Here is a 17,198-nt window from a genome sequence, read left to right as displayed (position 1 = left end):
TCAATTAAAAGTCATTTAAAAAAAAAAGAAACCAATACCGCAATCAATTATTTTAATGATTTCTTTTCTCTCTTCCCCAGTGGAGAGATTGCCTTGATCTTTCAGTTGCTAGCCCTGGAGCACAAATCTACCACAGGCGTATTCCCAGCATACTCCTCAAAAGCTGCAAACTTGTTATACATTATAAAATACACGATAGGTTAATTTTGAAAAAAGGATTAAAAGAATTTGCTGGAGAGAGGAATTATTGTCTAAATTTCCACCCAAAAGTGCTTGAGGAAAAAGAGGTCTATGGATATGATGATTTCAATAAAAGAAATAAAGGAATGAGTCCAATACTTTGAAGATAATAAAGGCATCCTAGATATAACTGGGAGCATGGATTTAGAATCGGTTTAATTTCAGTTGAACGAAACTCTAATTCTGTTCTTTAATTCATGGGTGGATAGAACACCTGGTAACAGAGAGTAATATCATATCGCAGAGATAAGAAGCAGACACAGTCACTGAATTTCAAAATTAGGAAATCTTGGGTATGATTTAACCCAAGCTGTTCATATGGGGGGATGAAGTCTCTGAAGCCCAGAGAAGTGACGTGGTGTGACCAAGGGGCCACAGTTATGTGCCCAAGCCCAGAATCAGAGCCAAACCCTTGACGCCTGATCCGGTGCACTCACTCTGCAAGAACTCAGATCTCAGGAGCTGTCCCTGGCTGAAGCTGATCCTCACTAGTGTCTCTTTGGCCCAAGGGATGGTACACTGACTATGAAGTAGAGAGAATCAAAATCTCTTTTCAGTAACACTAGAGGCTTGGGATGGCAAGTTCTCCTCTGGCCTTTCTCCAAAAGTGTGCATTGCAGCATCCAGATAGGAGATGGGAGCATGTAGTGACCTGCACAATTTATAAAATAAATAACTGCAAACTTCGATGTTACAATATTTGGTTAAAAAGCCTATCAGTGTCTATCTTCTGTGTTACTGCTTTAAGGATTGGGAATCTGCTTTGGTAGATCTCCATTTGTTTCCTACACTGTAGACCAAAGCCATTTCTTAGATGGATGCTATTAGTGGACTTTTCCTAGTGGCAAGTCAAAATATGTACAACTAATTTTCCCTTCCATCTCCAGTGGATAAAACTGCCTACTCCAAACTTGCAGATTTTATAAATCTTTGGGGTAAACAATACATATGTTGATTGTTCCATTTCAAGGGTGAGAACAATATTTTAAAAGTTTTAATTGAAATATCTAATTAAAATCTGTTTATCTTTGGACCTGACATAGGCTAGTTCACACTTGTTGGCTTTGCTTTTCATTTTTCTTAAATCTTATGGACTGTGGGTAAAAATTCCAAAGGAAAGTTGCATCTCAACACAAGTACAATTTCTAACTCTTTGACTTCATCCACATAACATTAGGAAGATTTTTTTAATTGAAAATATCAATAAAATTTTTACCTGAATATAAAAATGCTCAGACCTTAGGTTTTCTTAATATTCTATTCTGTCTCTAGCAAGAAAATTCAAGGTTGATATGTGAGTCTTTATATAAATAATTCTTATCAAGAAACTGTTTCACTCAGAACAATGGAAACAGCTTTTGGTATGGTATATTAAATACTTTTTGTTTTCTTTACTAATGTTTCTATATGTTTTTGGTTCTATTAATTTACAATAGCTAAAGTCTTCACAAAATAACTACATTACTTTGGGCTTTTAGGGAAAATTTTTTCTCCATTTCTGATCTAAAATCAGTAGTTAAAGAAAGTATTTATTCCCGATTCCATGCCTTAGGTGTTGGAGACAGCAACTAAAGAAGTAGTTTCATTGAATAGAGAATATTCTGTAAATTGGCCATTCAAGCCGGCATATAAGGAGGTAAATAGAATTAATCACAGACATTTTTACACAGGCTCTGAAGCCACAGTCTTGGGTCCCTCTTCCAATTTGCGTGACCTCGGGAAACTAGTGAATGGTGCCTTCGTCTCCTCATCTCTGAGATGAGGAGAACAGTACCTCCTCATCTGTTGTGAGGGCTGAGTGTGAAAACTGAGTTAAGTGCTAGAATATTGCCTGGATCAGAGTGAACACGATCTTAGCCATCCCTAGGGATTTGGTTCCTAAAACCTTTCAACATATTGGGAAGCAGCTGAAAACACATAAAGGTTCCATTTCTACACTCATCTCTGTGGTTCCTCCTGACCCCAGAGGAGCCCTGTCAGCACATCCGCAGTCCCACGTCTTCTAAGTAGGAGCATCATGTAGAAAAACCATCATGTCCCACTCTCCTTGGTGAGAAAGTTCTTCGCTGCAAAATAGTCTGAAGCCAGGAGGAGGCCCCCAAAGAGGTGAGTGCCAGTTCTGCAGAACCACCTCCAGGCCCTTCAGTGAAGTGAGCAGCCTTCGTGGTTCCCGTTACCCCGGGCTACTCTGCTTTCTCTTCCAAGGAGAACTTCCCATGTCCAAGCTGAGTTGGCCTCTTTAATAACCTCATTTTAGAGTAGCCTAGGGATGTACTCAGATCTCTCTAAAATTGTTGCAATAGTTCCAAGCCCCATGCTTTTAGAGATCACACCACCATTCTCGTGGAAAACAGTCAAGTCAAGGAGAGAGTGAAGTCGTGCGTGCACACGCACACACACACGTGCATGCACCCTCGAGAGCGCGCACACAGAGTGAAGCCACAAGGGGTGCCCCTGCTGACCCTTCAGCTGTTCCCCCCCATCTCTGTTGATTTGTCCCCTGGTTCCCGGATTGCCTCAGCCCCATGGACCCACATCCTTCAGGTCCATGCACGTGACGTGACCTGCAGAGCCCTTCCCCTCCGCTGTCCCTCCTCCACTCCAGCCCAGGCCTTTCCCTTCCAGAACTGGTCCAACTGCAAGCCCTGATGCGCTAGCAGCACTGCTGACAACCACCGCCTTTGGGGCTTCTCACTCACCCGCTCCCTTCATTTCAGTGAATGCACCCGTTCTGCCTCCTGAAGACCTCGAGCCCCTCTGTTGGGCAATCTTTCCCCAAACTGCCAGCTTCTTTCTGGCTCTGGTTCCTTCCCCAGCTGAGGAAGTACACCCCATCCTGTAATCACTCTCCACCACTCAAGGTGAAGGGCAAGGTCGATCTCACTGCTGATCTAACAGCAACTCTGTGTATAAAACCTCATCCTAAACCAGCCTCACCATTTCAGTACTCCACATCCACTCCTCAGTCCTAGTGGGTAAGAATACACAGCCTCACAACCCTGATATTGGGGCCACCCCGGCCCAGCCTCGGGAGGGCACTCCCGTCACGTCCGGTGGTTCTTCACATCTCCTGGCTCAGCCTCCTCTCCCCAAAGCCCCCTCGCAGCTGATCATCATTTTTAATTCTCTCCTCAGACTCCTGTCCCCTCACTGTGCCTTCCCTGTCTGATGACCGTACTGCCTACCTGCCTGAGAAACAGGAGAGCTTTTGCAAGGATCCCTTCTGTTTACTCTCCCGGAGCAGCACGTGCAGCACCTCCAGCTGCGCCCACCCTCTCCTCCCCCGCCTGCCCATCTCAGGGGGGAGGGGGCCCTTCCTGTGCAAGACGGACCCCTCCCCTGCGCGCTGGGTTCCATCTCTGCACCTCAGGGGCATCAAGCTGTCCCTTGCCACCTGGACCTTCAATCTCCCTTCTGATTTATCGAACAAATGCTGAGAAGACAGACCCGGAAGACATCAGAAGAGAGATTGAAGGTCCAGGTGGGAAGGGACAGCATTTGCTCAAAGCTCACTCTATCATTAAGACAAATAAATAGGAACTTTTCTCAATTCTACATGGCCCCCTCTAGGTTCTACCTCATCGAACTGTGCCCGTTTTCAGCCAAGATCTACAAACTTACATTTCGAGCCTCTTCTGCCTGTCCCAGCCATTCTCAGCAACCTTGTGTCTATCCATCCAACCCCCCATACTGCCAAATCCAGTGATACCTTTTGGCTTGATTTCACCTGCTCCTGATAAGGCATCTGACACTGTCGGCCACTTGCTCCTCTGCTCCCAAGTCCCCTCCTCACCTTGTCTGAGGCCACTGTCTCCTCTGGCCACGCTCCTCTCTCGGCCTGCTCTCTGTGTCACTGTGTTCCTCAAACTGCTGCTCATGTCACCCAAATCACTTTCCCTCACAGACGCTGGTTTCAACCACCAGGTATAAATCCCCAGCTCAAATTTCCGACCCTAAGTATGATTAACTTTCCGCCACCTGTGCTCACATATATTTCTCTCCTGGCACTTTCCATGTTGTATATTAATTGGTTATTTCCCTGACTGTCTCTTGCCAGCAGCTGGAGGGCAGGGAGGATGTTATATCCCAAAAGCTTTTCTGCAAAGGCCCAGACAGTAAATATTGTAGGTCATGCAGACATCACGGTCCCTTTTTAATGAGGCTGCAACCAGTCACTGACAACACATCAGTGAATGGATATGGCTGGGTTCCAACAAAACTTTTTTTATGGCCACTGAAATTTATATTTGATATAACTGTTTTCATATGCCATGGAATACCATTCTTCTTTTAATGTTTATTCAAGCATTTCAAAATCACTCTTAGATCATGGGTTGTACAAAAACAGGCAGCAGACTCTGAACTATTTGTATCTCTGTCCTGCACTCCTGACTTGGGACACAATAAATACCTATCTAGTTATCCTTAGATGGAGTTTATGACCCGTAGATGACCAATACTTATTTGGCTAAACTGCCCCAATTGAGAGAGGCTGAAAGAGTCACACAGTTTCCTATGGAGGAAGCAAAAGTCAACAATAACAGTATATTTGGTCTGCGGCTTGGCTAAGAACTTGAACTGTACCAGGTCACAGGAGGGGAAGGTTTGGGGTTGGGTTTTCTCCCCCAGAAGGAGGCCTGAAGAGTTAACGCACTTTGAGAGTCCATTTTAGACGCAGCCCTGAGGGCAAGTAGCAAAAGCAAGTCCCCTTCTACTTTCTGTCCTGGAGTTTTAAAGGCAGTAATACCACTAGTAACCAACTATGATAATAATCTTTGGAAAAGCTGGTAAACATCAGGATGATTAAGGCATAGCACAGCCTATATTGTACCTCCAGAGTAACGAGATAATAACGGCCTACTTGTGAAAGCACATAAAGGGTAAAGATCTGTTCTTCCTCTAACTATGTTGAATTACAAGGGGTCACTCTGCCACTCCCTCCGAGGGGCCTGGCTAGATTCTAAGTGAAGCCGGGGCATCTCCTGGGGAAGGAACACACTAAGATGTTCTGAAATCAGGAAATACTGACCCTTGCTTGTACAAGAATTCTGCTCTAAGAAATGATTCCAAACAAGCCAGGAGAGCACTCGGGTTTGGTAATAGCATGGCTGCGAAGATAACAGACCAGCCAGCGTGCCCAACCTCACAGCCCAGTCCTCGCCTGGGAGGAAGTCTCAAGGGAAACCCAGAGGGGCTCTGGGCCACAGTAGAAGGTCTCCGTCCGCCCCACATCAGCGGCTGGGTGAAGGTTTCCCAAGCAGCCGAACTGAGGCGCTGGAGGGACGTTGGTCCCCGATCAAATTATAGATCAGGAAATAGAAGCAGGAAATGGAGCAGAGGTGGCTGACAGTCCTCTCAGGTCTGGAGGGAAAACTGTGATAGGACGATTCAAAAAGGAAACACTGGGCTAATTGACTTTCCTAGTTATTTTGCCAGACACTGTTTAAGTTGAGCTTCTTTTTTCTCAGGCCCTATGATTCACGCAGACTTACCCACTTCCGTGCTTCCTATGAAACTCAGAGTGAGAAAACGGTGACAACACCTCCCACCATCTGCTGCAACCCAAAGCACCAACCAGGGCACTCAAGCAGCTTTCTGCATCCCCTCCACACCACCCCACCCCACCCCACCGTGGCTGAATGAAGACCTACTGACAGTCCAAGCAAGCTCTGTTTTCCTGAGTGATCCCAGTGGCTCAGATCGCAGACTTGGTGGGGGTGGTGGCAAATGGGGTGGCAGGGGGTGGAGTGTGAGGAAAGGTGGGCTCCCCCCACTAAAAAATGTACTTATGATGAAACTCGCTGACAATTTGGAATGAGTTGGGGCTCCACCATTTGTGTGGCCCTGAGAAGAGGTGTCCCCGCTTCCCATAGAGAAAGTCTCTTCGATGTGGAGATGCCCCATGTCAGGTCACATTGGACTCTGTGGTCCAGGCTGTCTGTTGGGAGGGCTGGGAAAGAGCTGACTCTGTCCGACATCCACAACCTGCTCCGTGCAGGACCTCAGAGGCCCTAAAGAGTGTGGTGAACTTGCCTGTTCTCTTGGTAAGTCTACATTTTTCACCTGGAACAATTTGATAAATTTTATATTTATCCACAAATATTCTGCAGCTCAAGAAAATGCTGTCTCTCACATATACACACTACTACATATGAAATAGATAACTAATAAGGACCTCCTGTAGGGCACAGGGAACTCTACTCAATACTCTGTAATGGCCTATATGGGAAAAGAATCTAAAATGAGTGGATATACGTATGTGTATAGCTGATTCACTTTGCTGTACACCTGAAACTAACACAACATTGTAAATCAACTATACTCCAATAAAAATTAAAAAAAAAAAAAAGAAGAAGAAAATGCTATCTCTGTACCACGACCCAGGAGCCAACAGCCGTCCTTTCAAGCACACATCTCTATGCTGATGACCCTGTGTGACAAGGTAAGAACCAGAAGCCCTCCAGGGGGGTGCTCTTCGGCAAACCCACTGTTTTTTCTGCTCTAAATTACGGCATGTTCTAATTCCAATGCTAATTTCTTTCATTAACTGTGTTTTTCACCTAAAATACTTTAAGAAATACTGTCAACTTCTGAATCATGCTGGGAAGCGCCAGAAAGCATGGAAAGTTTTAAACGGGATGGTTTCAACGTCATTTATATTTTGCTTGGAATGCATTAGAATGTTCTTCCTTTAGTTGATTCACTTTCTTAATTATGCTTTGCTTATGTTAATTGGTTATATGTGTTGAAAACGAGCCACAGGAAGGAAGATGACCTAAAAGCACCATTTTCGGTGGAAACAACCCTGGTATTAAATAGAAAACTGGTCTTCCTCCATGGCAAGGACTCATCTGTGGTAACTAAGACTCTGATTATCCTGAAATTCTTTGTCAAATGTCTTCACCTTTCCTCATGTAATATCAAAAAATAGAAAATGTGCATTTTACTTTTTACATCAACAAAATGTTAAATCATGTGTCACTTTTAGCTGCTCTGCCTGGAGAAAAGAATAGCAAAGTGAAGCAATATCAAAAGCAAATGAGAATTACTGTGCCTTTTAAACAGTAAATATAGGTCTAATGTCATCAATCTGAGACCATAGGAATATGTTGTATTTATTTATTTATCGTTCCAAAGTTCTATAATGAAATGTGAATAAAAGTTACCAACGGGTAACTCTACATAGTTTTCTTGCCTGTGCCCAAGTAGCTTTAGTATGTTACCAACTATGAAAAACAGATTTTCCAAAGGGCCATAAAAGATATAAGAATTTATCTGAATTTTAAAAAAGTTATTTAGATTTGAAGCTTAGGAAAAGAAAACTTCATGTTGAAGAGTAGGAAATTTCTGCAGACATTTCTGCAGAAGAAGCATTCTTCAGTATTATTAACTATAATTGATACAGAAAGAAGAGGATACTTTGATCCGATCCTCATCCTAGTAAATCTCAGGGCTCTTTTTTGTTGTTGTTGTTACTCTTTTTTTAAAATTAATTAATTAATTAATTTATTGGCTGTGTTGGGTGTTCATTGCTGTGCACGGACTTTCTCTCGTCACGGTGAGCAGGGGCTACTCTTCATTGTGGTACGCAGGCTTCTTGTTGCAGTGGCTTCTCTTGTTGCGAAGCACAGGCTCTAGGCATGCAGGCTTCAGTAGTTGCAGCATGAGGGCGCATTAGTTGTGGCTCACGGGCTCTAGAGCACAGGCTCAGTAGTTGTGGCACATGGGCTTTGTTGCTCCGTGGCATGTGGGATCTTCCCGGACCAGGGTTTGAACCCGTGTCCCCTGCGCTGGCAGGCGGATTCTTAACCATTGCACCACCTGGGAAGCCCTCAGAGTTTTTTTTAATACAATACTGAAATACTGGATCTGCACTATAAACACTGCACTGATTCTTTTGGAAAATGAAATCCAGCAGGGGTTATCCACATCACTGCTTCTCAAAACCCCTGCCTTCTCCAGCACGTTCAGGAGCTCTGGGATCAGTTTCTTCTACCTATTACCCTGTTAACACTGAGGAGATTTCACTTCTTAACCTCTTTTCTTCGTGTAATAAATGCTTCCTGAAATTGCTTTAAGAAAAATTGCTCCCCTCTGTCGCGTGGCTCTGTGGCTATAGTTCTGATTCTGTTATTGCTGGCCTTCCTGATTATTCTATTTCTCAAATTCAAGTGCAAGCATGCAGAACAGAGGAGATACACACACACACACACACACACACACACACACACACACACACACACACACAGACGTAATGAGCAGGAATCAGAACTATCTCTCCGGGTGCTTTTGAAATAATGAGATAAAGTATACGATGATTGTTCAGGCCGTCCTGCTTTTGAAAGCTGCACATGGCATCCCTGGTGTCCCCCAAAGACTCCAGGCAGGACGAGCTGCATAGGAGCAAGGCCCAGTGTGGCCACTCTTTCTTACATAAAATTGCCCCACAAGCCTAAATTGTCATAGATCAGATTTTAAGAAAACCACGAGAATGGGTTTAATATAGTCCAAACTACCAATGGCAATGTCAAAAAGCAAATTGTGAAAAAAGATCTGGGGATACACATCAGAAAGTGGAGAGGAGACATTTCTGCAAAGGAAGTGACAGAACAAAAGGGCGTGTGAGGGAAATAGTCTTTTTTAAACTTTACACATTTCACAACTGTAAACACAAAATGTGTTTTTTTGATTTGAATATGTATATATTTATATTCTGTAGACGACTAAGAAAATCTTTTAAGAGAACAAAAGTAATTCAAGTTTTTAAATTTTGTAGCCATAACCAGTTCGTTCCCTTATCATCACAGGGAAGATACAAACATTTTCCAGACGTGGTTTTGGCACTAACCTGCAGTGTTACTGAGATAAGGTGTAAGCACTGCTACCTCTGTTTTCAGAATCCCACGAACTTTATAGGGTTTTCGTTTTAGTTTGTTGCTCCTACGAGAGACTGAACTCACCTCATGAGGTTCTACCGGATACTGACAGGACTTGGTAACTGCCCTCACTTTCCAGATGCGAGTTAACCAAATGACTCCCCGTCCGTGTGGCCACGTCTTAGTCCCTCATTCCTATGAGTCATTTATCAATGCATTCCTCTTGTGGCCCCAGCTTCCCTTGAATTCCACTGTCGATGGAAGTGGGAGTCTTCTGTTTTCTCTATGTGCGAAGTAGGAGCTGAGAAGCAGGTCCTGTGCCCAGAGCCTTCCACCAGGCATTTGCTTTTCATTTCTGAGTTTGCTAATCTTTCTTTGTCCACTGTGCAAACCTTCTTAGGCGGGAGCCAATGCAGGCCTGCTGTGGTTATTACTTCTCCCCAAATTGCTGCCTCTGGGCTACAGCATCTCAGTGATTTAAATCCTTTATATTAGTTTCCCTGGTGCACAATCATAGTCTGAATGGCATCTATTTAAATATTTAAAAGAGCTCCCCAAATATAATATAAAGTTATATCCCTTTGTGCTTCCGTTTCCTTAAGACATCGCCCTCTTAGGGCTCTCTGTCTCTTGACCACCACCTCTCACCTTTAATACCCTTTTCCTCATCCTCTTGAACTCATTTCCTCTTTATTCATCTCTCATGGAATGAGTTACTTTCATTCAGGAAATACAGCCTGTTGATACAGACAAGTTGAAACTTGTTCATCAGGCCCTTAAACATTTACCATTCCATCATCTAGAAATCTGCCCAATACGGTAGCCGCTAGCCACAGGTGGCTATTTGAGTTAAATTTAAATTAATTTAAATAAAATTAAATTTAAGATTCAGTTTCTCATTCTCACTAATTACATTTCAAGTGCTCAACCATCAAACGTAGCTAGTGTCCATGGTATTGAACAGCACAAATATATATTTTCGTCATTGCAGAAAGTTCTGTTGGACTGCTCTGATCTAAACGTTCGAACTATACGAATACCTGGACCCTCGGGAAAATTCAAAACTTTAATAGCAAGAAGAAACTGGCTCTTGGGAAAACAGAAAATGTATTAGTTAATAATAAATGAAAGCCACAAACAAATTTCCTTTGTCTGGAAATAAGTAAATTTCCCCAAGTAAATAAATTTTCTACAAATCTTTTCTATTTAACAATCCAATAATAATAATCTCTTCCTAAACATTACACATACTGGCTAGATTGTAACTTTCTTTTTCGATTCTTGAATAATCTTCCATGGGTTTGCAGAATTATTTTTTAAGAAGAATATTTATGAAGCTGTCAATCTACTCCTTCTCTTTCAGGTACAAACAAGCTTGAAAAGCTTGGACGAACAGCAATACGGGAAGCTTTCCAACCGCTTTAAAGCCCTCTGAATGGGGAACCAAACTTACATCCTCCAATGGTGACAAGGGGGCCATCTCCCCACTTGCCAAGCATCTCTTCATCCGTCAGCCTGCTTGGCTATCACTTCTCCCAGCAAATCTGCCTGAGACTGTTTCCTCCCTGCATAAAACAGCCAGCATCAATCTCCCCCTTCTTTGTCCAACTACCATCTCCTGTGCAAACGTCCATCACTCTGCACATCCTGCTGATTTCTAGTTACTTACACGTCTGTCCTGCCCTTGTGGCTGGGAGCTCCTTGGTGGCAGGAAAGTGACCAACTCTCATTTGCATTCCCAGCATTTAGCCCTGTGTCTGACACATAGAAAGTTGGTATTGAACTGAGCTGAACAAACTGGACTCAAAGTTGAAAAGCCTGCTTTTCACTCTAACTCTGACTCTGGTCTTCCAGCCAGGGGTATTTGAGGTATAATCAATGTAATCAACTGTCTACATTTAATTAGTAGACATTTTAATTAATTTGAAATGTTAGCAGGAGCTATTACGTGCTATGATCCAGTTGGCCTACATGTATTTGCTTTCTGACTACAGTAGTTTCTCAATTTCTTGGGAAAAAAAATAAGATTTTTCTCTGGGTCCAAACAGACTAATTAATGAGATGGCTAAATGAAAGAAACACTATTGTTCAATCTGAATTCTTCTATTTTTCAAAACTGTTGTATGATGGGATTTTGTTTATTTATTTTTTGGCTGCTTTGAGTTTTGATGGGATTTTGAATCAATGAACAAAAAGACAATGAAAATTGTTTGCCAATATTTAAAACCTAGGTAAAAACCCACTCTCCAACGTTTATTTAGGAAAATGTCAATTGGTTTTTGTTCCTAAAAAACTTGAGTGTATAAAAAGGGCAACACCAAAATTTCAAAAGGGAGGCCCAAATATGTCATACATAGTCAAAAAGATGACTAGTTCATATGTATGTGCTCTTAACACCAGAATCCTAATAGTCTTGATGAAAACTGGCATTAGCAATCAAAATTTAAGACATAATAACTTAGCATTAAATGCAAGTTGTGAAATTCAAGAAAATGATCTCCTAACCAAGAAATACATGGCCCTCTTCAGTGCTGTATTAAAGTCAACGGGAATTTTTTTCCCCTTAGGGTTGGATTGGGAGCCTAATGGTGCTTTTGTTTTTCATCTCCCCTTTTAATATCAATGGAATACCACATTTTATAACATTTATGTTGAAAGATAGAATAATCACTATTTCTGAATTTATTGAGGGATGTGTAGAACAATTTTCTAATCCTCCTTAATTTAGAGCAATACCCCCAGAGATTATATTTGTATAGAGATTTAGAATTTCCAAATGCTTACATACGCATTATCACATTTAATGCAAATTGTTCACATACATGATTAACCTAATTACTTAGGCAACATCTGCTCACTTTACATATTATTCATGACATTTCCCTCCCTTCTTTTTTCCTTTCTGGCCTGAAATTTTTATACTTTTCTTTCTTATGAGTCTTATATTACTAACAAGAAAGGAAAGAAGAAAAGGAGGTGAAATTCAAGCTGATCATATTTTTTAAATGTATAGCGTTCTTTTAGAAAAAATGAGAGTATTAAAACTGCTAGTTAAATTAAGGATCTAGCGAGTAGAGGCATTAATTTAGGTGATTTAAAGTATTTCAATGTTTGTGACTTATTTAAATACTCAATCTACAACTTCCAGTTAATAGCATAATTATTTTATACTAGTTATTTCCTTTATTTAAGTCTATGTTCTAAGGATGCTTATTTCCGGTTTTATAGGTGAGAAAAGAGGAATATGGAGAGACGAAGTTGATCTGTCAGAGCAGAGGCCAGGGTTCGAAACCAAGGCACTTGATCACTTTATCCCAGGTTAAGAATCCTTTCTCTGAGATCAGTGGCTCTCAGTCTCCATCATTAGCATCTTGGTGAACTTGTGATCACAGACGGCTGGGGAGGGGGGAGCCCTGAAGTTTCTGACTGGGCAGGTCTGGGGTGGGTCCTGAGAATGTGCATTTCTCAAAAAAACACAGCAGGTGCTGCTGCTGCCATGGGTGGTCCTTTGAACCTTCCTTTGCAAACCACTGCTGCTTCCTTCAGCTTTTTTTACAGCCCTTACGCTGTAAACCACATCAGAGCAGGGAATCTGGATACAGTGTTGCCTCTCTCCAACCCCACCTCCCGTTGCCAACTGGTCACCGTCACAGTGCCTGTGGCACCTCACACACCAGGTAGATGCTGCAGGAATCGCATCAGCTCCCGTTTTCTCGTGGTATAAGGGAAACAAGAGATGGGTTAAGTGAAACACGTAAGGAATCTTTTTTGTAGGGTCTATTTAAGCTAAAATGTTCTATCCTTTATTTCTCTTCTAAGCCACTGAATTTAATGTTAAACAAAAGAGGCACAGGACAGCAAGGAAAACTGTCCCCAAGGCCTTACCCTTCCAAGGAGCCCTTTATGCCCTCGGGGAATCTGAGTCGCCACGCCACACCACGACGTAAGACCTCCAGGTATCAGTGCCCTCCCCAGATGCACAATAGCACCATTGGCACCAGTCAGTGCTTTCCCAGCTTTGTGAAGGGGATTTATTTGCTCTTATTCCTTATAAATAAATGACTATCCTTCCACCGCCCACCCCAAATAATTTCTTCAACTCCTCCTTCTTTGTGTTGCAAAACAGATCACGTTAAATGGGCATTATCCTGGTCACTTTTTCAGACTACTTGAGAATAGAGATGCTATGCTTTTTGAGAAAAATGGCAAGACTGTGACGCCCCGGATAGTCAATGAGCTGGAGAACCAAGATCACGTGAACCACAACATTCTATATTAGATCCGACCGATGAAAACGTAGGAGCTGCAAGAAATGAATTACTGACAGTTTGTGAACATTGAAGGTCATGATCTTACCTATGCACACTAGATCCATAAAACCATACATTCCATAGCAGATTTGAAAAAGGATGTCCTTCCTCTGCCACACTGCATAGGGGCTGAAGGCTGACCAGAGGAGCCAGGTCACACTCGCTATTAAGAACAGGGATCCTAGGATTACAGCAATCATCTGAACTTTCTCAACCAGTGTTATAGAAATGCTTTGCCACTAAAAGAAAAACAGAGGCATGTAAGAAAAAGTGCTGTGTATAATTTAAAATGGAAAAAAAAAAACAAAAACATTTTCAGCCCCATGTTTCTCTTCATGTTAGACCCTTTTCAATCTGATCGGCCCCCAAATGAATTTTTTCATTTCATCCAGGCTATAAAAAAATAGACAAGCAGATAAAGATTAACGAATTGCCTCTACTTCATTATTTTCAGTAATTCACCATTCTGCAAGTTTAATCTAGTTTTATCCCAGATAACCGTACTGAGTGTGAATGGCTGAGGAATATTTAGTACCTAGGAATCACATTATCATCTTTCACACATGCATGAAATTAAATACACTCTGAAGAAACATGGTGAGGACTCCTTTATTTGGAAATTTATTTTGCTCTTAACACATTTGGCTACTGCAAAAAAAGGGAATTATCTTTTTTTGTGAAAAAATGTAAAAAGCAAATAAATAGCTATATGAGAACATTCTTGAAAAAGTCATTTAACACACTGACATAATTATAAGGGGACTATAAAATTGTATGTTCTCTGTTATTGGTACACTTCATATGCTCAGATATTACGGGCTATTCATTATCTAATGAGTAATCCATGAAGCCATTTTTGTCAAGATTTAGAATTTGTACCTGAAGGAGTATCTTTGAAACTCACAAACTGTACAAGCACACAGCATTCAATGGAGAGAGTAATTTGGTGTCCAAAACATCAATATTTGAGATGATTTATAGTACAAATGATGAAAAAAATCTTTGAAGGGTGTTATCAACTTGAGAGAATTAATTAGTCATGTTCTCACTTTTGCATCATTGAGACAAAAACAAAACTAGAATTGCTGCTATAGTTTCCCAGTAAACAATGAAACTCAAAACAACCCGCACAATCTCCTTGCGTGTGTGAGTTGTGGCTGCTGCAACACACGGCTTGTCAGAAGAATAGCTAAACAGTTTAAATAACTTTTAAAAACAAATGAGCTTGAACAGTCAGCGTCCATTGAGTGAGTCTGACATTTCCTTAAACTCTTCACTTACCTGAATATGTGAATCCCCAGACAGAGGTCTATCACTGCTCATAACTCCCCTCTCTGCCTCACTGCTTCTGTCTCTCGTCATAAAGAATTAACACATAATGACTTTAAATATGCTTTGAACCTTGCATATTCTTAGATACTATAAATTCTACATTTGCTAGATATTAAATATCAAAATGCATTTGAAATATTTCATTCTCTCAAGTCATTTACTTTATGTTTCTCTTAAGAAAACAGAACCAAATGACAAAGTTTGCGGAGTCTACAAGAAAGGTATTTCTAACCGTTTTGATACAAAGATTTATTTATTGAAAAGTGGTTCTTTGCTTTTACAATTTCGTGTGAATAATAACTGAACTAGTCAACATTATTTTATCATTACAAATGAATCAGTGTTGTATTTCAAGCATGTATTTGAAGCACTGACATAATTTTAGCATCCTACATAATTTTAAACACATTAATTTCAAACGATTAGGCATTTGGATTTTAAACCATTTTAAATTTGGTGTCACAAGACAAGTGTGAAGTGTCAATATCTGTGGTCTTGTTTAGTTTTGATGCTCATTAAAATCTGTATTAAATACAACAACATGGTAAGTGACAGAGAAAACTACTTCCAACTAATATCCATCGTAGATGGATGCTATCAGGTCTGTATGCACTATGCTAGCCTTTATCAACTTATTAATTACACCAAATAGATGAAAACAAAGCCTCCTTTTAAAGTGTGTGTGTGTGTGTGTGTTTGATTTTCACATGTGCTGCATGTTTCAAAATACATACGCCTGAAACACAGGAGTTGGGTAATCAAAAGTGAGTGAAGAGGATTCACCAATATGTGTTTTACACACAGAAATCTACTTTCCTCTTGCCAGGAATCCTTTATGTTCCAGACTCATTATGTAATTGTAGTGGAGTTAAATTTGGACAGATCAATATTGTGTCATTAATTATATTTAGTTTCAGTTAGGCTTAGTAATTAATTAGTTGATTCAGGCTGCCTGCATGCCAATTCAGTAACAGCATGGTGGCCATAGACACAACGTGGTGGACCCGAGTAGGCACTCGGGAGTTGGGTGAACTGGTGGGGACTGTTTTATGCTGCTGCACTGTGTCCTGGGACAAGGAAACTGGTGGCTCTGGTCTCAGGGTCAGCATGACTGCCAGGACCAGGAGGCCATGCCCAGGGCAGGCTGCCCACATAGGAGGCTCAGCTGTTCCTTGACAAGGAAGGTGAATGAACAAAGGGACGGACTTACTGGGAATAAGAAACATGACAGTGCTTATATGTGGAATCTAAAAATACCCAACACAAATGAACTTATTTACAAAACAGAAAGAGACCCACAGACATAGAAAACAAAATTATGGTTACCAATGGTGAGGGTAGGGGGGAAGCGGGGGGAGGGAGAAACTAGGATGTTGGGATTAAAACATACACACTGCTATATATAAAATAGATAACCAATGAGGACCTACTGTATAGCACAGAACATTATACTCAGTATTTTGTACTAACCTAAAAGGGAAAAGAGTCTGAAAAATCATATATATATATATATATATATATATAAACTGAATGCCTTTTCTGTACACCTGAAACTAACACAACATTATAAATCAACAATACTTCAATAAAAAAAGAAATATCGATGCTTCATACTTGTTTGCTGTTCCCCAATTTTAAATGGTTTAAAATTCAAATGCCTGGCCATTTGAAATTAATGTGTTTAAAATTATGTCAGGAAGGTAGGAAGAAAAACAACTCTTGATTACGATGCACTGGGAGGCTCAATTATTTACTGTTATCATAGAAGTTATTTTTTGTTGTGGATATAAGAAGTAATTTGAAATTTTTGAAGCTTATTTTTAAAGGACGATAAACTATTTAAAATCTATAATGAGCTCCCTAAAATTCTGGTTTTATGTCACTTCACTAATAACGCAAGTGTGCAAGTGTGTCTGAAAGTACGTGGATATTCTTCACATACAGATGAGCCTTAAAATTAGTACCATTGCACTGAGTAGCTAATGAGGACACATCATTATTGAAACAAAATTTATTAAACCAATTATGAACCGAGGGATTTCCCTTTGAACACTGATAGCATTTTGGTAGTTTCTTTCCCCACTATATACTGCTCTCTTATTTTTACCATTATGTGCAAAAAGGGGGATTGTTCACATTCCTCCCCTAGGAAAAATAATGCTGCTTCCTATCACTAGGAAACACCCGCCTAGCGTCCTTGCCCTGGAAGACACACATTTATCCACCAGGCTCAGCCTAAAGAAGCTGTGTTAATGGACCGTTAGCCTGGGCAATAAAAACAGAAGATGAGTGTCTTGGGGCTTCTCTCTCTACCCCAATGGTATCCAAGGCCTGGATTTCAGTTCTGAATCTTGAACAAAATTTGTCAACTGCTGAGCATACTTATTTTCTCCTCTAAAACTTGATATATCAGTATGTATATATATTATTTTCACTTAAA

General features: G+C 40.9%; 1 protein-coding gene across 1 annotated transcript in view; it reads right to left on the bottom strand.

Moving 5' to 3' along the window:
• MARCHF11 (membrane associated ring-CH-type finger 11) overlaps window positions 1-17,198 on the bottom strand; it is a 105,133-nt gene that overhangs the window by 8,878 nt on the left and 79,057 nt on the right. Inside the window, exon 3 of the mRNA XM_057710207.1 lies at window positions 13,473-13,665. Within this exon, the coding sequence (XP_057566190.1) occupies window positions 13,473-13,665 (193 nt within the window). The remainder of the gene's footprint in view (window positions 1-13,472; window positions 13,666-17,198) is intronic.

This window comes from Hippopotamus amphibius, chromosome 15 (assembly GCF_030028045.1).
Source record: "Hippopotamus amphibius kiboko isolate mHipAmp2 chromosome 15, mHipAmp2.hap2, whole genome shotgun sequence".
Classification (NCBI taxonomy): Eukaryota; Metazoa; Chordata; class Mammalia; order Artiodactyla; family Hippopotamidae; genus Hippopotamus; species Hippopotamus amphibius.
The sequence above is the reverse complement of the archived record's forward strand: the minus strand, read 5'-3'. Positions and strand labels throughout refer to the sequence as shown.